This window comes from Rhinolophus ferrumequinum, chromosome 15, assembly GCF_004115265.2.
Source record: "Rhinolophus ferrumequinum isolate MPI-CBG mRhiFer1 chromosome 15, mRhiFer1_v1.p, whole genome shotgun sequence".
NCBI classification, from domain to species: Eukaryota; Metazoa; Chordata; class Mammalia; order Chiroptera; family Rhinolophidae; genus Rhinolophus; species Rhinolophus ferrumequinum.
The window spans coordinates 29,353,751-29,376,102 of record NC_046298.1 but is presented as its reverse complement, the minus strand read 5'-3'; the positions used below and the strand labels follow the sequence as shown (position 1 = coordinate 29,376,102).

Below are 22,352 nucleotides of genomic sequence, written 5' to 3'. Positions count from 1 at the left end.
AAATTCCCAAATCATGATTTGGGTTATTCTTATTCTTATTTTAATCTTCTTTCCTATGAGCTACCGTTTATTATGGTAAAATATACGTAACAGCACATTTGCCACGTTAATCATTTTTAAGTATACAGTTTCGTGGCATTCAATACATTTACATTTTTGTGCAACCGTCACCACCATCCATCTCAAGAACTTTTTCATCTTCCCCAACTGAAACTCTGTACCCACTCAACCACTGCACATCCCCCTCTGTCAAGCCTTCACACGTTGGTGGCTTATTCATTTTGCTTCTAGCTCTCACGCTACCAAACAATGGCAAGACATGGGGAAATATTTGGTCACCATTTTCTTTGCTATGGCTCTGGATGGCGGAGTCTGTTCCATCTAGAGGACTGTGACTTCAAGACCACAGAGATGTTGTCACTTCATTAAGGGGGCAGCCTGCCACAGTCTTGCCAGCGCTGCTCACGTCTTGCTCCCGTTTCTGGCTTTGGCACGCCTGCTCAGCACTGAGAGCTTATGATATCTCTAAGCATATTACAGGATCAAGACAGGACCAAATTGATCCCAACGCTTGCTTTTGAAACCAGACAACTTAACTTGTATTTCCTTACTTTGAGTGATGATAAACTGTCCATAAAATGACTGAAGTGGCAGCCCGTGCTCGGCAGCAGGCCTGTTGCCAGCTGGGCTAAACCCTTGGTCTGGTGGGCTCAATATTTTACACTTGGACTTTAGCACTCTAGGTTTAGTGGGGGCAGAGGTGCACATTTTCTAGGAGAAGCAGGATCTTGTAACTAACGGAAGGTGAAGATTTATGACGAGAAACTGAACACCTGCTGTTATTCAGAGTCGGAAAAGTCCAAGCAAAGCAGATGGGTTGCTGCTTTGAGGGTTTGGAGTCCAACTTTCTAGTTTTCCCTTATTTTCCAGAAGAGCAAACTGGGGCTCAGATTAAGCAACTTGTCCAAGGCGACCATGGGTGCATCACTTGTTTGAGAGCTGCGGCCTGAAGATGTGGTATTCCCAGGCCACGTGCTCTCTGGGCGCTCCAGAAAGTGAATGGGGAAAAAAAAATGCTTGGAGCGTGTGAAGCAACCTGTCATCTGAGCCAGACTACAGAGTGTAAAGTTTCAGTATTTTGGTGCTTGTGGTTGGCATCGAGCTATGGTAGAAAGGGTAAAGAAGAAAAAGAATCTTCCATGCTTTCTTTATTTACATGACCAACACTATATTGCTTTTTGTGGGAGCCCTACAGAGCTGAAGCCAGTACCCAGAAAATGGGTTACACATGGGTGCACTGTTTTGGTGCTGTGAGTATGAACGTCATGAGAAACGGGGTAGATTTTTGGTTTTTGTGTATGCTTTTTTTAATCATAGGGATTTTATTTTAGTTAGAATGCTGACCAAACAGGACTTCCCCTTAGCTAAAAAACACAGATTTTTCTGATAGGTTCCATTATTCAGGAAAAAAAAAATCTTGTCAGTAAGAGACATAATTAAAACAAAGTAGGACCCTAATTTAAAAAAAAAAAGTATGATTAGAAAAAGATGAGAAAGAAATACACCAAAACCTAGGTAGTGGTTATCTCTCCAGGTAGTGAACATTAAATAATACTTTCATTTTTAAAAATTTTCTTCATAATAACCACGATTACTATAATAATCAGAAACGGAAGTGTAAACTCAAAACATTAAACAGGGATTTAGAAATATTTTCCCAATTCCACTTTACTTTCTTGTCTCTCTATCATTTGTTTTCACAATGCATTGATATTCAGTAAATTTACAGAGTTTGTGCAACTACCCCCACTACCTAATTTTAGGACATTTATACCACCCCAGAAAGAAATCATGGGCCTATATGTACTAAATCTCCTTATCTGCTTCCAGCTTTAGGCAACCACTAATCTGCTTTCTTTCTCTAAAGATTTGTGTTTTCTGGAAATTACTGTAATTAGAATCATACAATATGTGGACTTTTGGGTCTGGATTTTTTACTTAGCGTAACATTTCTGAGTTTCATCCATGCTGGGGCATGAATCTGCACTTCATTTCTTTTCATGATTAAATAATATTCCATTCTATGGATAGACCGTGTTTTATTTATCCGTTCACTAGCTGATGGACATTTCGATGGTTTCTACTCTATCTGTTATGAATAATGCTGCTATAATCACCTGCATACCAGGGACTGGAATTTCACAGGCCACAGTGTCCCTTGACTAGTAAGACTCCAAACATATCTCCTCATGAGAGTCCCCTTAGAAGAATAGGTCCTGGTCTTGCCACCGTTTCATGGGCCAGCTTCATACGCAGAGAATGTCAGGATCTTGAGAACTTTCAGAAGCTAGCTCTGAGAAGTACAGGAAAGCAGTCGATTTTTCTAGCCACTGGTCCCAAATCTTCCCTGAGCTGGGCCTAGAGGCACGCGTCATGAGTCTTACCTTGGGAATCATGAGTGCAAGTGGTTTTATATGGGAATAGTGTGCAAAGTGAGGTTGCCTATGTGAAGAATAAAATGCAGGAAGGTAGAGGAAGGAGGAGGAAAAGCAGGAAGCACATTTCTGAGCTCCATGGGTTCTGAGCATCAGGACTGTTCTCTGTGCTGGTGTGGAAGAGTAAATTTTTGAATTAATTTAGGTTGATTGGAAAAAGCTAATGATATATTGCTCTTTCCAAACATTTAACCATATACTCGTATGTTTACATATCTATAGATTTCCATCTCTATCTCGCTTACATTCTGACAGTAGTGACTGAGTCTATATTCCAGTCCTCCCTTATCTCGCCTAGGCGAGAAACAATCCTGTTTGTGTGTAACGGTGTCTACGGAACTGGGGCTCAGAGCAGGGAGTCAATACCAACACAAGGAGAGAGACCTCAGCTGGTGTCTCAAGAAAGATTGAGGCCCAGATTCTGGGGGAAAATCAGAAGATGGGTCAATTTATAGGAGCCAAAGTTCAGAGGCGGGCACCTGAGCAAAGGCTGGGCAGCCCAGCTAGTTTCTGAGGCTTGTTTGTAGGGTCAAGATGCATGAGTGGGGCAATCTACTCCCCATCGAGTTCCCTCTGTGTTTCTCTGCTTCTGTTGAAACCTCACCAAGCAGCTGTGTGCAAATAAATGCCAGATCTTTTCCTTCGTATGAAACAGGGCTCTAAGCTTATCTTCACCTTTGCTGGAAAGTAAGAGTGGACCAGGGTTCTTCTCTATATGGTCACCCTTTGTATTGTTTTGTTCATCCCTATGTTTTATTTACTATGGCTTTTTAGTAACAGTATTTTGCAAAAAATTTTGGCAAGTGACCCATAAGTCAAAAAATCTCACTGCTCTTATTATTTCTTTTTTTTTTTGGCTTAAAGTTATTTATTTATTTTTTTCATATTTATGTGGCTAGACTGGCTTTCCTTTATTTAGTATTTGCATGGTATGTACTTTTTAATCCTGTAACTTTCAGTATTTCTATAAGTGTGGAGTAGTTTCTATAAGTTATCAGAAATAACTTTTATTTTAGTTATTTTTTAACAGCATTTAATTGGTTTTTTGTTATCCATTTGTCAAACTTTATCTTTAAGACATTTCGTGTATGTATGTACATTGAATGTAACTATTGATATAATTTAATTGATTTTTGCCATTGTATGTTCTACTTTTTATTTGTCCTGTTTTTTAAAAATATTTCTTTTTTATCCCCAATTAAATTTATTGGGGTGACAATGGTTAGTAAAATTACATAGGTGCCAAGAGAATGATTCTGTAATACATCATCTATATATCACATTGTGTGTTCACCATTCAGAGTCAATTCCCCTTTTTAATACACAAGCCTTTTAAAAATTGTTTTGTTAATAAAGATACTGCCAATTCCGTTTTATGCGTTGAAACATTTTAATAGCAAACCAACAAAAAACCTGGTAGAAAACAGATTTGCAAAACGTAATGCCAGGTTTCTGTGTGTGATACTTGATGTAGAACGGAGACAATTACTCACATAATCGGACTCAAAAATTGTTTTAGAAGAGAGAATAATCTGAAGCACTGAACTGTTTTTAAAAAGCCAAACTTTTGGCTTTTTTGTTTCCATTTGTGGACTTTTGAGGGAAAGAAAAAAAATAGGGGAAGAGTTGATTTGGGCGTCATATTTAAACATGACAGTTCCATTTTATTCATTCAGTCAATAATCATTTATTGGGACTCGGCCCTGTGCCTGGTTGGGTGTGCACAAAAATCAATAGTACAGGGTGTCTGCTCTTGAAACCCTAATGGTGTGGCAGGAACAGATACGTAAACAGATGCAGAATAGCACTGAAAGTGCAGGAAGAGACATGAAGAAAAAAACATCATGGGAGCTTGTAGCATGGCGTAATTAACCACCTGGGGACTGATCAGAAGGCTTCATGAAGAGATGGCATTTGAGTGTGCTAGAAATGAGAAGGCTTTGTGGAGAGAGACAAGGCTGTTCCAGGAGGAGGAAATAGTGAGGCTACTGTTGTGGGAAGAAATGTGAAGACTTAAGCAGGAGAGTGGCTTTGAGAAAAGCAGAGGACGATGGAGGCATGGAAAGGAATGCACTTGAGTGAGGACAGAGGACATAGGAAGACCAGTGCAGTAATGGAGATCAACATCCAGGGCTGGGATGAGGGCAGCTGGGATGCAGAGGCAGAGGCTGGATTCAGGAGGCCGAACAGACAGTGAGAATTGGAGTGGGCATGATGGGGTAGGTAGGGAATGGCGTTTTAGCTTGGGGGCTGTGCAGTCGGCCACGCTGTTAGCTGAACGAGGGAATGGAGAATACGGAGGAAAACCAGCTAAGAGACACGGTGGCAGGAGGACTTGAGCTGGCATAGATGGGCGTGGCAGATAGTATTTTAATGCTCAAATCAATTTCTTTTCCCCATGAATGTCTGAAAACATTCTGGTCAAGATGGTTGATTTGGCTGGTCAATGGGAAATGTTTTGCTATCAGGAAGATGCATGTTGGCTTAACCCCGCCTCCAGGCAGATAGGCAACCTCCTTGAATTGACGCTGGTGTCCAAGGTAGCATTTTCTGGCGAATTTTCAGAGTCAGAGCCCTATTCTGAGTGGAGGCCTCTGCAGCTCACTCCTGCCCTAAAAAAATGCTCAGACGACCAGCAGGGTGGTCACCAGAGGGCATGGTCACTGTTTGCCTCAGATGCTCCTGATTTTGTAATGTTAACTTTAGAAAGTCAGTCTGTAACCTCAGTTCCAGGCAGTTGACTTCATTCACTGTTTATTGGGAGTTTACTAGACACCAGGAATTTTGTATTCATGATTTCCAGTCCTTCTAACAACTCGGCAGGGCAGGTGGCGTCGTCCTCACTCTGAAGATGGGGAAACCGAGGCTGAGCGAGCATAAGTCACACACCTAGGGGGGTACTGCTGAGTTGGGGAGGTGGCTCATTTCGAGGAACAGCAGAGCGTCAGGCCCCCACTCTGTCTACGGATTGCATATGCTCTCTTCAAATGGCTCTCCTCACAGCCTCGCTCTCACCAGATCTCAAGAGTTCTTTTATTGGGCCATTTTGTCAGTGACAAAATTGCAGCTAGTATTTGCAACGTGATTGATATTTTACGGGTACTTGAAATAACAAGGAATGATGGCTGGGTCTTCGAATTGATTTTTCTTCCTTAATGACTATAACAGCTGAGATAAGGGGTGCTAAACTGGCTTAATTGGGTTGCCATCATAACTAATGGCTTGGTTTTATCCAAACTAGCATCTTTTAAGTAGGATTAATCTAAATAATCTTACTATATCCTCCATGCAGTCTCAAGCTTGGTTGATCTACAAAAAGAGGAAGAACATACATTGTGGCATTGTTTTGAAGTTCACATTCCCTGGTATGCCCAGTTTGGGGGCCACTGTTATTTACCGTGTTTCCCTGAAAATAAGACCTCACCGGAAAATAAGCCCTAGAGTGATTTTTTTCAGGATGACATCTCCTGAACATAAGCCCTAATACATCTTCTGGAGCAAAAATTAATATAAGACCCAATCTTATTTTCGGGGAAACATGGGAGTAGTTCAGCAGTCATTTCACACGGGGCTGAATAACATTTTTGTCTTCTAATCAATCTAAATGTACTTTGCACAATATTTCAATTTTGAATCAGCTGGCATCATCATAGCATCTATCACATAGGGGCCGAGGGAAAAGACAGGTTGAGACATGATAGATCTTAGCCTATGAAAAATCATTATCTTCGTCTATTCCACTTGAGTTTTACAGCTGTTATGCTTGGTTCTATATCTGTGCCTTCTCAGTAACCCACATCACATTTTTCACTGACAGACTCAAACATACTTTATACAAGTTGCTAAGTCATGAAAACATGCTGCTGAATTTAGTGATAACTGGGCTTGTTCTGATGCTATCATTCCCTTATTCTTTCAAATGAAAATAGAACGCGACGCTTTTGATAATCATAAAAAGACTTAATATGGACTTAATGTCTCTTAATAGAGATAGGATGGGCTTCCTGGTTCAAACCATCTCATAGGCACTGAGACTTAGGAAGAACGGAAAGGCATATTTCCCCCCTGGCCCCTGTTTCTTTAAACTCTCTGCATAGCGTGGGTGCTGAGAGCAAGGGCATTTGGATTTAACTGAAGCCAAATGTGTGTCTCTGGCATCTGGAGCCACAATTTTAGACCTTCTCTGAGGGCATGAGAGCCATTCAATACTACCGTGTTTCCCCGAAAATAAGTCCGGGTCTCATATTAATTTTTGCTCCAAAAGACGCATTAGGGCTTATGTTCAGGGGACGTCATCCTGAAGAAGCATGCTGGGGCTGCTTTTCCGGTGAGGGCTTCTTTTCGGGGGAAACACGGTAATGGTGTGAAAGATAAGGTTATAGGTGAGAAAGGGCAGGAAGACTAGCCCAACAGGATCCCGAGGGAAAGGCGGTAAACCAGGAAGCCGTGGCTAGCACTGCCTTTCCTGCCTGCGACCGTCCTTGTGGGATTCCAGAACTCCGAGGAGAAATTGCTTATGACTATTTTCAGCCCACATAAGGCAGTGAGACTCACATGTGACCTTTCTGGTGGTTACCTGGGCAGGTGTGATAATCACACCGGGATCTGCCCTGTGCCAATTGCTGCTGCTTTGTCCATTGTCAGCACAGTCCCAAAGGAATTCCATCTGAGTGCATTCCCGAATGTTCTCTCTGCCTCTCGGTACTTTCCTTAACAGTTATTATTTCCCCCCCTGTTTAAAGATAGGCCAGCAATTCTGTGTTCACGGAAATCTTTAATAAAAGAGTTCCTGTACTCTGAAGGCACTATGTTAACCTTTTCAGAAAATCTGGACCAGGTAAGGTAAATGATGATATTCTTCTCTAAAGATAAAATGCTTGCCAGCATTAAAGGTCAGACCTTATTAATCCATAGGATTAAAGGCTTTACTCTTCCAATCATTTAACTATAGCCAGTCCTGCTTTATTAAGACAAAAGCATTTCCGTTACAATGAAACAATGTTCGGTAATTTGTAGCTCATCGAAATTGTTATTGGTTTAGGAAAAACGCTCCATACATCCTTCAATACTCTGTGAGTTACAATTTAGCCTCTATCCGCAGGGAGGCGCTAAAGTGTCTTTTCCTCCCCAATCATCTAGAACCTGGGCATTATTAATATTGTCATGAAGCATGGTTCTAGAATCTTTCTAGGCTAGCTTTGGGGAACCAAGGTCCAAAGGGCTTTTTATTTCTTTTAACCTCAAAACAGGTTTCCAGCCATGCTTCCAACTGTCTTTTTACAGTCACCATTCTGAACTCACAGTTTCTAGTCTTTAAGAGGTACCTAAAAGAAAATTCTCTTTCGGAGCTGCCACTATCGTTGTTTTGAACTGAATAAATAGAGCTGCGTGTAGCAAGTGATGATGGCGACACTTCTGCCTTTTGCAGAGTATTATAGAGACTGCAGAGTGCCTGCTTTACTTTGTTATCTCTGCAGACATCCTATCACTCACCTTTCCCTGGCCCATCAGCCGCTGAGGATTGTCCTTCTTTCGAATGATAAGATGCTGTGAGTCTATCTCTAGGGTAAACAGGTGCTTAGAAAATACATGAATGGTTACAGCCCTCCCGGGAAGGCACAGTGGGCCAGGTACTTGCTCTCTGCTTTTGTTTTTATTGAAATATAGAAATGTTCATGTTTTCATAAATCCACAACTTGAAGAATCTGAACACAACCATGAAGTCCAATACTATAATAGCAGGAAACCCGTCCATGAGGTAATCCAGCAGCAATGATTAGTTTCACGTATGTTGGAGCTTGGTATAAATGGAACCATTCAGTATGTGATCTTCAGTTTCAACCCCACCCCTTTTTTTGCTCAATATTATATTTGTGAGATTCATACATGTTGTTGTAAATAGTTGCAGAACATTCATTCTCAGCATTGCATAGGCTCAGTTGTGTGAATGTACCACCATTTCTTAAATTCTACCTTTGTCGGGCATTTAGGTAGCTCCCAGTGTTGGGCTATCATGAATAGTGCTGTTATTAGCATTCTGTCACGGGCATGGTGGTGAGCACAGAGACACATTTTTGTTGGATATATAGCTAGGCATGTAATTCCAGGATAATACGATATGTTCAGCCTTAGTTAGTACTTTCAGTTTCCAAAGTGGTTGTACCAGTGTATACTTCTACCAGTTGGATATGAGAGTTCCAGTTATTTCACATCCTTGCCAACACTTGGCATTTTCCTTCTTTTCAGCTGTGTTATCATCAGGGACTGCATATGTGTCGATCTGTTTCTGAACTCTCTATTCTATTGTACTGGTTAGTTTTTTTTCTATCTTTGTGCAAATGCCACAGAGTTTTAATTACTATAGTTTTCTAATAGGTCTGACTATATGGTAGTGTAAGTCCTCCAACTTATTCTTCAATAAGTTGCCTTGGCTATTTTTAGCCCTTTGTATTTCCACATGAATTTTACAATCAGTTTCTTCCTCTTCTCCTCAAAACAGAAACCTGGGATTCTGTTTCGTATTACATTGAATCCTTCAGGTCAGTTTGAAGAGAACTGACATTTCAATAGCATTGAGTCTTCCAATCCATGAATATGGTATATCTCTGTATTTAGATATGATTTTTCTTTTTTTTAAATTCTCTTAGTAGTGATTTGTAGTTTTCAATATATAGTCTTTTCTCTGTGTCCTCATATGGCAGGAGGGGCAAAGGAGCTCTCTTGGGTCTCTTTTATAAGGGCATTAGTCCCATTCATGAAGGTTTTCATCCTCATGACTTAAGCATCTTCCATAGGCCCTACCTCCAAATACCATCACATTGGGGATCAGGTTTCAACATATAAATTTTTTTTGGGGACAAACATCCCACCTATAGCACCACCCATCCCATCCTCTAACCCCTTGGAGGACGGTATGGCTAGGGTTATATATGCCTTAAAGAGAAAATGTCTTAAAGACATTATATATAATGTCTTAAAGAAAGAATGGTTGTGTGTTTAAGGTGAATTTGCTTCCTTTGTTAGGTTTTTGTTTCCCCTGAGTCCCCAGAAGATTTCACTCTGTCCTTTAAAAGGCATTTATTTGTCCATGGGGGAAAGGCAACCATGTGTTTAAAACCCCTCAAGTTTTCACTTGGTCACAGCATCTCCACATGACTATTACAAGTGTTTCTGACTTATTTTCCTTCATTCTGGGCTCTTTGCTTGGGTCAAGTCTGACCCTTACCAGGAATCCGAAAAAGCCCCGGAGAGAAAAAAAAATAACTGGTTCTTCCCTCTTTGCTATTTTACTTGATCTAGGTTTCACCACTTCTGCAGCTCTCAGATGGTTTCACAATTAAGATCTTTGCAATCTATCCAGATTTTTCTAGTTTTTGCGGTGGGGACATCGGTTTACTACATCCTAGCTCGAAGTTTCTACAACTCTATATTTTATTGACATGTTTTGGCATAAATTCCTGAGTGACTCCTTGTTTGGAGAAAAGCAATTTATTTTGCTGTAGCTTTCGTAGTGCTAGATGATAAAAAAAATGCTTATTCTTTCATTCCATCAAAATAAAAAATCCACTGAATTTCTATAAAATTAATAAAGTTAAATGCTTTCATCAGATAAAGTTGAGATATCAGTTAGCAGTACCAACTTTGATTTAATAGGTAAGTGTTGTTGTTGTTGTTTTTTTCTGGTTAAACATAATACCTAGAAATAAGTTCTTAGGAAGTGACTAAAAGGAGGCTTTAAAAAAAGTTATCTGATTTATAAGGTCTTTTAAGGTTTATGCTTTTTTTGCTCTATGTCTTTTGGGCCTTCTTCAAGAGTATCATCTCTAATGATGGTTCTGTATATTAATGCCAACTTGTTTTCTATTTACCATTACATCTTCTGGGACATTACCATCCTTTTGGAAACATTTGTGACATTAGATTTTGAATTTCTTTGTCTGATATTAATATTAACAGAGTTAGACAAGAAGCAGATTTCCAGCCGTATTTTTGTTGAGGATCATTCTTGCTTCCATTCTTTCCTTTTTATAACCCCCATTTGGATGGGATTAACATTTATTGAACATTTAATATGGCTTTGGATGGGGAGCCTAGAGGGCACAGCTTTTCAGTTTCTCATTTCTCATGACAGCCTTATGAGTAGGAAGTATCTTCCTCATTTTATAGAAGTAGAAATGGAGCTTCAGGGTCTAGAAGCAGCTTGCTCAGTTACACCTGGAGAGAAGGCTCTCATTTCTGGCAAAATTAAAGTACTTAATTTCTAAAGTTTTTTTCTTTTTGATGATTAATTGCATACAACATTTCATAAGGCAATGACGACTGTACTACTTGCTTATTTTCAACCTTCCTTGATGGTATTCTTAGCTGAGACTTTTCTCTACAAATACAGATACTCTTATGTAGTGCAGAACTCTGTAATCATTATTTTGGCTCATCTATAATTGATGCTTTTCAGTTGAACAGCATTTTAAACATTCTTGGCTTATTGTCATCCACTGTGCTCCTAGAACACCTGTCTAGACACATTCTTTCTACAAAACTTATCTGTTCTGATGGCTCCCATCTCTTTTCATGGGTCACTTCCTAAGAAACATCTCCTCATCTCTATTTCAGTCCCATGTCGCCAGCTTCTCGTGGGACATCATCTCAAAATCCACCCCATAAAGACAACATGGGAAAAATCCTTTGAAACCAGTCCCATTTCTGACAACAAAATAAACATTCCTGGTTTCTGGACTAGAAATCTTAATATCACCTTTCACCATTTCATGTTGAGTATGTGTTTTGTTTTGTTTTTTCTTTTCTTCAAAGCCTTGTTTCTTCCATCCAGATGTTTTCTAGATTCATCCTTTCTGGTCCATTTCTATTGCCACCAGGCATACCCTGACCCTTTCAACTGAGATACCTGCTATGGCTTTCAACCTACTTCCTAACTACATTCATTCCACCCAAAATAACGTCACTGCTTTGGTTTTGGCTCATACTTCTCTTAGCTTGATTTCTGCCACAGCTTTCTAATGCCTCCCTGCCTTATGTCTTGCCATTATCTGGCCCATTTTTTCACACAGCCATAGGAGTTATCTTTCTAAAGCGCAAAGTTTATTCTGGAGGCAAGTAAGCAACATAATCAAGTCTAATTCCTTGGCATAGCATACAAAGCATTTTATGATCTATTTCATGATCTATTCCACAGATAGGTGAGCACCTGTTCTAAATCAGGCATTGAACAGATGGGTGCCTGCCTGCTTCTACTCCCTTATCTTTGCACATAGGGAGTCTACCATGCTAGTTCCAGGAATGCTGACCAACGTTTCAATGTTCTATATACCCATATTCTTTCAGGCTTCCATTAGAGTGACTTACCTTTTTCTCAACTTACACTTCATCACTCATTGAAGCTCCCTGTGACCACCCCTGAGGGGTTACAAGGGGCTCCTCTGGGCTTAGTTTCATCAGAACAGTCAGGACATCCTATTGCAATCTTTTGCTTACTAGCCTACCTCCCCAAATAACTCATGAGCTCACTGAGCACAACGATCTTGTATTATTCATCTTTGCGTCTCCAGGACCAAGCACACTATCCAGATCTCTGCTGATGAATGTCTACGTGCTGCTTCGTCACGTCAATTTACTTCTCAAGAATCCTGGGATCTTTTGGTTGCCTGTTCCCATCATTCAGACAATGACTTGTCCGAATTTTGAGATGCTTTGAAGATATGACATTTTCATATACATCCAAATAGATTTCTGCATTTTCACTCACAGTGGACACAACCCTTCTCTTTCCTTTTCTTACCTCCCATGCCACACTCCCTTCTAGTTTTGGTTCCCCTGCTCTAGGCTCTCCGGCGTCTCTACTTCCTGACCCTGCTCTTATCCAAACCCTATCTGTCTTTCAAGGCCAAACTCAAAGGTTGACTTTATTTCGAAGCCCTCTCTGCCAGTTGCATGTCACACTGATGGCGCACTTCTTAGAGACGTGGCTCCAACTTGGTTTGTGTGTGAGTACCCAGTCTGTAGAGAGGGGGGCTGAGAATTCTTAGTTCACCCATTATCGAGTATAATGAAGAGTATGTACAAAGAGCCCTGAAGTATTCATTGTGATACATAGGACTCAAAACTGAATCTTCAGCTTTGAATATCTGGCTGTTAAGAATAATAGGGAGAGCAAAACTTCTTATGTGGTTGACACAGTAGACATGTCAGCTTAACAAACCCCCAAAACCAACTCTGATCCCCTCATCTCCGCCAATAGCAAATCCGTTGTGTGTGAAATAAACACAATGTCCCCAAAATAGGATCCCTTTTCATCCCCTCCCTTATTATTGGTCCAAGATACCATCTTGCCTAGATTATCCTCAGTCTCGTAAGAGGTCTCCCTCTTCTGCCCTTGTCCCCTATGTCTGATTGGCAGCGTGTTTGTGGCACTTCGAACTCTCCTCGGAACTCGGCAGTGGCATCCCATTTCACACAAAGTAAAAGCCAAGGATAGTATGGGGGCCCCCACGACTCTACATGACTTGCTTCCCCCTTCCCTTCATGTACCACCTACTCTCTCTGCTCCAGTTTTTATTTCCTTCATGTTTTCACTCAAATGTCACTTGTTCAGTGAGGTTCTCCAGGGACACCTAGCTACCATTGTAACTCCCTGACGTCTCCTACCTCTTTTGCTGTTTCCCCATTTCATACACAAATAGTAGGCTTTCCTTATTTGCCCCATAACAGTGTATCATGTATTTTAATTTTCTCCCTATCTTCACAATTATGCCAGCTGCACGAGGACAGTCATTTTTGTTTCCTCACTGTTGTACCCCCAGCATCTAGAATGGAGTCCGGTACATGGATGTCGCATTATTAGCTTTTGAATGCACAGCAATTGTGTTGTGATTAGGAAGCGACGGCGTGCACCGGATGTCTTTCCAAGGTAGCATACCATAATAGGACAAAAGCTGTGGGGACAATCCAATCATCAGCATCCGTGACATCATCTGGGAACTTTTTTCAATTGGCATTAAGAAAAAAACCCTCCCTCCAGAGAAGAGTGTGACACCACCATGAAAGATACCAACATGGCTTCCTCACCCTCGTGCCCGCCTGAGACGGAGCACCCTGAGCTCACTGCACGCACCTGGAGCTGGACAAAGACTTGAGAACCAGGACTTGGGGATGGTACCGACTCACTGCGTATTTGAACATTCACTTTCCCTGCCCTCCACGTGCTAATATTCATTCCCAAAATACCTCTCAGCATATTAGAAGAAACATAAAAATATATTTATAGTTGAAAATATACTCGATGGCATTACACACATTACTCACCACTGTCGATTGCCAGGAAGAGGGCAGTGTAAACGCTGTTGTGGACAAATGGGGACTCACGGTCCAGCACAGCCATTGTATCAACAGTCCCATTGATGGGGTTAATATTCAGCCAGCCTGCTGGATCCTTGTAAACAGAATACCTGAAAAAAAAATCCACAAACAATGTCAGATTATATTCGAAATAGATTCAAGAAATTTTCACTGGATGCTGGGCACAAACTCCCATGCTAGGTGCCAGATAATTCTTAACACAAATCCAAAAACATCATGGTAGTTACAGTTGTTTATTCAGAAAGCAACACTGTGCATCCACTCTGGGCCTGCTCTGTGCTAAGCGTTTTGCCTCCTTTATTCCCGATGATAAGGCTGTGAAGAGGGAACCCTTTATTTGCCCGTCTCTCATGCAGGCAGAATCTGCAGCCCATCTCCAGAGTCTGAGTCCAGTTTTGTTGCTTTTACAACTTGAATGTATTTCCTATGAAGACCAGGTAGGAGAAGCTGTCATGAAGATACAGGTAGGGCACATGGACATGTGGAGGAAGAAGAAGTCACTACCTCTGATGGACCTGAGGACCTCATAGGGGATGCGGCATCTAAACTAAGACAGGAGAAGTGGGCGGGGTGTTGTCAGAGATGAGAGGACAGACAATTGGGAAGAGAGAACAATATACATTTGACACATGGAACAGAGATATTCACTAGAATGTAAGTTCCATGAGAGCAGAGATATCTATTCACTATTATGATCCCAGCTCCTAAAACACTGCTTAGCACATATACCACACTCCCTAGATAGTTGCAGAATGAATGAATATTTAGGGATCAGAAGGTAGATGGCTGTGGTTGGAACATAGCTTCTCTAGGAGAAACTGAAAGGAGATGAGTTTGGAGAGACTGATTATTAAGAATCTGAACCACTGTTGTGAGGGGTTTGGATTCTGGATAATGTGAAACCATCCAAGATTTAAAAATGTTATTATTATTTTTTGAGGTGGTTGTAAAAGTCACACCTGCCCATTGTAGGAAATTCTAATAATATTAAAGGGCATAACATAAGAAATGAAAGTCTTATCTATCAGGGAGACTCACTGAACAGGACTCAGATTTCTTTGAACTGGGTGGCTTGGGTAATGTGGGGACTGTCCCAGTGACTCATTGCTGGTGCTCCAGCTCCGTTAGTACTTAAGCCAGAAAGATGCTTGTCAGTCGTCCGCTGTCACTGCACCACCAGTCTTTGAAATAGATACCCCTGAAGAGACAGGAGAACTGCTAGCTCATCAGTCTGGCAAAGATGCCTGAATTGCATCATCTCTGCCTTATACTGCCAGTTTTGTTTCTGAGACTGTTGAAGACCTGATTTAACCAACAAGATTGCAAGTCTCCAAATGAAGAGTTGGAATTTCCATCTTAGTCCTCACAGCGGAAAAGACTCCACGTCCTAGTTCTTGGAACCTGTGAATGCGACCTATATGGCAAAAGCTTTGCAGGTCTAATCAAGTTCAGGATCTTGGGATGGGGAGATTATTTTGGATTATTGGGAGGAGAGGGGGCTCAATGCAGTCACTAGTGTCCTTATAATAGGGAAGAAGAGAGAGATTTGAGACACACAGAAGGGAAGGCCATGTGACCACGGAGCAGAGATTGGAGTGACGCAGCCACCGGAAGCTGCAAGAGAAAAGCAAGGATTCTCATCTAGGGCCTTCAAAGAGAGTGTCACCCTACTGACACCTTGATTTTGGCCCAGTGTGACTGATTTTGGACTTCTGGCCTCTAGCGCTGGGGAGGAAGACATTTCTAGGTTCCAAGTTTGTAGTAATTTGTTACAGTGGCAATAGGCAAATAATGCAGCAGGTATAATATCCCCACTTACAGATAAGGAAACTGAGGCAGAAACCACACAGTTACTAAGGTGGGAGAGTCAGGATTTGGGCCCAGGTAGTATGACCCCAGAGCCCTGGTCTGAACCCCCATACTAAGCTGCTGCCCAGCTAACTTACTGGTGGGTGGTTAGAAGATATTTCCCAAATTTTGAGAAAGATTTACCCCTGAGGATAGAATTAGGATGAATCTAGAATGGGTCAGATTATTCACGCGCAGGGGAAACTGGGGGAGCTATTCACAATGTGTGGCCAGGTGAACGGGAGCCACCCCGATTCCTCATCCATGACCCGAAGGTAATCTTCAGGGGTTGCAACATGGTTGGTATTTGAGGGAGGCTGTGGTCGCTGAAAGGACGGCTAGGCTGCCTGGGTCTGAGAAGGGGAGCTGGGGAGTAAGAAACTACCCGCCGTCAAAGGGAATGGGCATCTGAGCAGCTGCCACGAGCCTTCTGGGAGCAGCTCAGTGCTGCCCCCCAAAGGGCAGGCCTGTACTCAGCATCCCAGCTCGACCACCAGCTAGGGCGCTCCTCTGCCTGCTCCCAGGCTCTGCTGCAGCCTCAGCACCAACTCCCGGATGTCTTTGGGCTTCCACCAGGCATGGACAGTCCCTATGACACCACGGTCTCATTTTAATTCATAGAGAAGCAGTCTGGTTTCCTATCAATCCCTTGAGAATTTAGGTGCCGTGAACAGACCCAAGCACCTCTGTGTGCACCAATCAAATTCAGTGTTTATGCTGCGAAGCAGAAGAGTCAGACCCTGGACTGCAGAATGACACCGGGGACCGGGGGCAGGCCCCTGCTAATGCTTCCCAGAAGGCATCGGGTCTGGTCTTTCCTGTGACAGCCTCCGGAGGGAAGCATCCATTAATAATAATAATATCAACAGCTGCAACAGCCCGAATTAAATGGAGTGTTTGCCATGGGCCAGGTACTGTTCTAAGAGTTTCCTGGATCTACGTTGTCACCCTCCACATCAACCCTGTGAGGTCGATAATACTGTCATTCCCATTTTACAGACGAGGCAATGGAGAGGATGCTGGACGTTACAGATCTTTTAATTGGTTTAATTTTGTTTCTGTTATGAAACCACAGGCTACAGATTTCTTAGAGCTCACAGAACTTCTATCATTTTAAACCTACTTGCATGAGTATATTTTTAAAAAAAGACCTTAAGTAGGATTTTAATTTTGTTTGAAAAAATGTAGCATTTGACATTCTGCCAAGGAAAACATAAATAGCATTTCTGTGCAAAAACAAACAAGACAAAACAACAACAAAACCACGCCCCCCCCCCAAAAAAAAAAAAAAACAAACAAAAAAAACCTCTCCCAAAATACCAAACAAAACTAGGAAGACATCTTTTCCGAGGTCACGGGCTAATGCATGGCAACGTTAGGATTTGAACCCTGGCCGTCTAGTGCCAGGGCCCAGCTCTTAAACTGTACGCGCTGGCTCTGCCCAACCACACGTCAGCATCACCTGGAGTTAAGAGCATGGACTCTGGGGTGTCAAAGATGTGGATTGTTACTGTGTGACCTTGGACGAGCGACTCCTCAGTGTTTCTGTTTCCCCCTCTGGGAGGTGGGACAATCCTAGTGATCTCATGGGGGAGCTGTGAGGGCCAAATGAGCCCGATACAAAGTGTGTGTGGCGCCGTGCAGAGCATGGCGAGGGCATGCTGTCATCAGTGTGTCAGGGGCCCACCAGGGCCCGTGCCAGTGTGCACTCTCTTTACGGGGCCTGCACCATCCCTCCGAATGTTTTGGATTCCCACTCCACGGAGCCCTGGGAAAACAATACTGTGAAGCTAAAACAGTTGACGGAGAACAGATGGAGAAAATGAATACAGTTCATTTTCCCACATTCCCTTGCTGCCTCAATGATCATTTCCATATTCTTAAAAACAGGAGAAACGTAGCAGTCCTGAGAATGAACTTCCTTAAAAACACCCATCTTTCATTCTGATTGCAACTTACGCACCCACCCGCAGACTCCTAGTATCTTTTAAGACCTGGCTGAAATGCCTCCTCTAGCTCACCCTGTAGGAGTTGCCCAGTTAGAATTACTCACTTCCTCCTCTAGGTCCTGGCTGGGCACGTGCATAGATTACAATGCCTGTTGGAGTGTAAGATGGGCCCTTGTAGGTCTGCTGCCTTCACCAAACTCTAAGCTTCTTAATGTCAGGAAGAGGTGTAAGTTGGGTAAACTACTCAGTGCTATTGTGCCTGGCTCTGTGCTAAACACTTCAGCATCACATGAATTTTTGTGGTTCACACCAACCAGATGAAGTTGGGGTCATCCCTGCTTTAAAGATGTGATAATAACCAAGACTCAGAGAAGCTTAGCAACTTGCCCAAAGCAGCACAGATAAGAAGTGGTAGAGCTGGAATTCAAAACAGGTATGCCAGATTTTAGGCGTGTGTGGAACGTCAACCACAATACAGTCTGTTCCTTATGCACAGGTCCAGGGGCCATTGTTGGCCATTCTGCATTCCTGGGGCCAAGTCGAATGGCTTGCCCGGGATATGTTATAGCATCCTTTCTCTTTCAGTTGCAACAATCACGGAAACAGAAAATGCGAGGAAAGGGAACATTTGTTTCCCATCTTATCAGGGAACAAGTTCACTCTTGATTGAGGAGTGATTTGTGGCAGTTTAACATATTGGAAATAATGAAAAATTTAAATGGATCGTATTTTATTCTCTGATTACTCAATGCAGAGTCCTAGAATATAAATAAAAAAACTAAATTAAATAATCCAGCCTTTCAAGTTGGCAAAGAAACAATGCTCTTTGTTTCTCCCTCTGTCATGCTTTTGGTCTCACGTTGCTCCAGTTTTGCAGTACAATGAATGCATTTGGTTCTTCTCTTACAAAAGGAGTCGTTATGTGCATTAAAAAGCTCACAGGCATTACCTCAGAAGCTGTCCCCTAACAACGCATTGCATGTCCGGGGAAAGCCAGGGCTTCGGGGTTTTTACAGGATAGCTCTCACTGTTTTCTTTCTTAAAGAATAATCAAGTATCCATTGTTGTGCTAGTTAATTGTGTTTTCACAGGGCCATTTAATTTTGCTTCCCTCTGTTAGTTTGTTTTATTTGGGGCCTCTTCCCATCAGAGACCTTGGGGAGGCATGCTGGTGTCCCAGATTTCCTTGATGGCAGCTTGCTACTTCTACTCAGAATCGCAGCCACAGACTGAGCAGGACATGGGACACTCCATTTACTGAGCACTCCCAAGTGTCCAGGCGCTGGGTCACACTGTGCCCATGCAATCCAAACTAAGAGCCGGGCGGGGGACCTGGACTGTAGGTATTATCCTCCCCAGCCTCGGAGCTTTCTACCCCAGCAGGGAGAACATCTCAAGAAGACCACCAACCAGCCTGCTCTTCTTCCACTTCCTGGCTGATGGGCCCTTTGGTCAGATCAGCCCTTTTGACCAACTGGCCTGGCACTCTATGTAAATTTCTGACATTTTCAAAGCTGTCTTTTTAATAAACTGTTTGGTGTAAAAATACCAGTGTGCAGGATGTTTTCTGTGCTTCTAGGCCTGAAAAATGCATATGCCTTATTAAATTGGAATTTCTGGGCAATTTATCTATAATGTGAACTTTGCTTGTTACAGGGGAAGAAAAACCAAATTAAAAACAGGACTCATTTCGGTTTGTAATGTAGCTTCACAGGAGCTGCTCGAGTGCTTGTCAGAGCTTTGGCTGCCTTCGGGAATCAGTGCCTCGAGAGCAGGGCAGGCTGATTAGGGGAATCAGGCAGGGTGGGGTGGCAGGTGGGGGTGGGGGGACACATAACCAGGCTGGGGCCCTGCACCCCTCCTGGAAGCGGGCTTACTGTCAGCGGGGACCCAGCGGAGCAGGCGGGAAGCTGCCAGGAGAGAGGCCAGGGCTACGTGTTGACTGGGGAGAACGTCCAGGGCCAGAGTCTGCTGGACTCGACCCTCCCCGGGCCCTGGTAGTGGGGAGAAGGAGAAGGAGAGGGAAAGGTTTGACGCGTCCCTTCTGCAAGCTTCTTAGGTTCACTTTCTGCCATGTGGGGGATCCGTGTTTGTTCAACATAGATACTCAAACCACATGGGCTAGCATAGCCTTCTTATTTTAGATTTCAAATGTTACAAAGTAATACTGTGCTACTAGAGCAGGAACAGGCAAGCGATCAAGGCCACATAATAATAGAGCACTAGAAACCAGCAAATTATAGGTAGACAGAGACATCTAATATTACATATCAAATATATGCAATATGCAATATATAATATATAAACATACACATATATTAGCTAGACATCTTTTGATCTATTTATCCAGATAGAGTTTTATATATAATTACATACATGTATATCCACATATGTTTGAAAATTTACTATTTGATATAGATGGCATGTTGGATTGTTTGAGAAAGCTAGACCTTTCAGTAAATTGTGTTGACTCATTATTCATTTGGAAAAAAATAAGTTGGGTGTCTTTCTGATGTCTTCTGATCCTTGGGCATATTAGAATATACGTAAATGCATAAGGAGAGGTCTGGGTGTCTATTCACTAGCTGGTGAATTACCTTGGGGAGTCGATTTGGGTTGGGGATGGTTCAAGATCCCCAGACTTCATAGATATACTACAGTAAGGGAAGACCTGGAGCTTGAAAACGTCTCAACAAAACAAAGAGGCAACTAACTGAACGGGAGAAGACATTTGCAAACAACACCTCTGATAAGGGGCTAATATCCAAAATATATAAAGAACTCATATAACTGAAGAACAAAAAAACAAACAATCCAATCAAAAAATGGGCAGAGGACCTGAACAGATACTTCTCCCAAGAAGACATACAAAGAGCTGACAGATACATGAAAAAACACTCAACTTCACTAGGTATTAGGGAAATGCAAATCAAAACCACAATGAGATACCACCTCACACTTGTTGGAATGGCTATTATCAACAAGACAAGAAATAACAAGTGTTGGAGAGGTTATGGAGAAAAATGAACCCTTCATACACTGCTGGTGGGAATGCAGACTGGTACAGCCACTATGGAAAACAGTATGGAGGTTCCTCAAAAGTTAAGAATAAAATTACCATATGACCCAGTAATCCCTCTTTTTTGTATCTATCCAAAAAATCTGAAAACATTTATCAGTAAAGATATATGTACCCCTATGTTCATTACAGCGTTATTTATGGTGGCCAAGACATGGAAACAAGCAAAGTGTCCCTGGATAGATGACTGGATAAAGAAAATGTGGTACATATATACAATGGAATACTACTCAGCTGTAAGAAAAGATGACATAGCATCATCTGCGACAACATGGATGGATCTTGAGAGTATCATGCTACGTGAAATAAGTCAGACAGAAAAAGTCGAGAACCGTATGATTTCACTCGTATGTGGGATATAAAACTGAAAGCAACAAATGAACAAGATGAACAAATAAGCAAAAACTCATAGCTACAGACAACAGTTTGGCGGTTACCAGAGGGAAAGGGGGGAGGGGGGAAGTAGAGGAGGATAAAGGGGATCAAATATATGGTGATGGAAGGAGATTTGACTTTGGATGGTGAACACATAACAGACAGATGATATATTATAGAACTGTACACTTTAAACCTATATAATTTTATTAACTAATGTCATCCCAATAAATTTAATAATAATAATAAAAAAAACCCGGAAAAAATAGAGCAAAAGCCAATCGGGGAACCATTAGAAATATCCTGGCTGATGTCCGTATTGTCAGAAGGGTTGGTTTCTTTGGACAATGTATGAGCGTAACTGCAGCCCATTTTCAAAGAGGAGTCAGTAAGGATGGGAAAGACTATGAGAGCCTAGAAAATGAAAACGAAGAAAAGAGAAATGCAGATTGACTTTATATTCCCACTGAAGGAATGTTGCCACAGAAGGAAGCAAACAACCCTGTAAAACTATAGGAAAGAAAGGAAACAGCAAGCGTACACTCAGCTCTCCACTTAATTCCAGCCCAAAAGGCCCCCTGTGTTAGAAGAAACACCTGCATGGGTGATTGAAATCCATCACTTTATTTAAAAACAGAATTAGAAAGTTATAGAATTCCCCGTGGAAGGAAACAAACTGTTTTAAAACAGTGCGTGTAGCTATGGCTCTGAGTAGAAAGGAAAGGACGCATTCCAAATCTTCTGACAAAACTACAGAAGAGATTGAAGGGCCAGTAAATTCCAGAATCCTAGTTCAGTTAGACAGCCACAGCCCACCACAGGGCTTATGGAGAGACCAGAGGCTGTATCCTCTTCTTCTCTCAGGGAAACAAAGTGAAAAGAGTCATCTCAGTAATATGAAGGACTTCCTAGAGACGGGAAGATGCCACAACCAGCAGACATGGATGGGGAAAGGTGCCCAGCGAGTGGCCTGGGCAGGATCTCTTAGGTCGGGGAGATTAGGACAGAGCTGGTCTAGTCTAGTGTGGGGCTATGCGCTTCCATGGCTCACTAACAGCTGGGGACAGGGGAGGAGCTTTTGCCACCTCTGGACCCTTCCTTGGACACCACCCCCACCCTTGGCATCCCAGAGTCCCTGGTGATCCTCTTGCATAGGGCCCTACCAGATTACAATTCTGACCATCACACTCTCATGGCAGCTGCCTTCTTCTGATGGCACATGGACCAAGGCTG

General features: G+C 42.3%; 1 protein-coding gene across 1 annotated transcript in view; it reads right to left on the bottom strand.

The window, feature by feature from the left end:
* CDH13 (cadherin 13) overlaps nt 1–22,352 on the bottom strand; it is a 984,184-nt gene that overhangs the window by 12,767 nt on the left and 949,065 nt on the right. Inside the window, exon 11 of the mRNA XM_033128954.1 lies at nt 13,815–13,957. Within this exon, the coding sequence (XP_032984845.1) occupies nt 13,815–13,957 (143 nt within the window). The remainder of the gene's footprint in view (nt 1–13,814; nt 13,958–22,352) is intronic.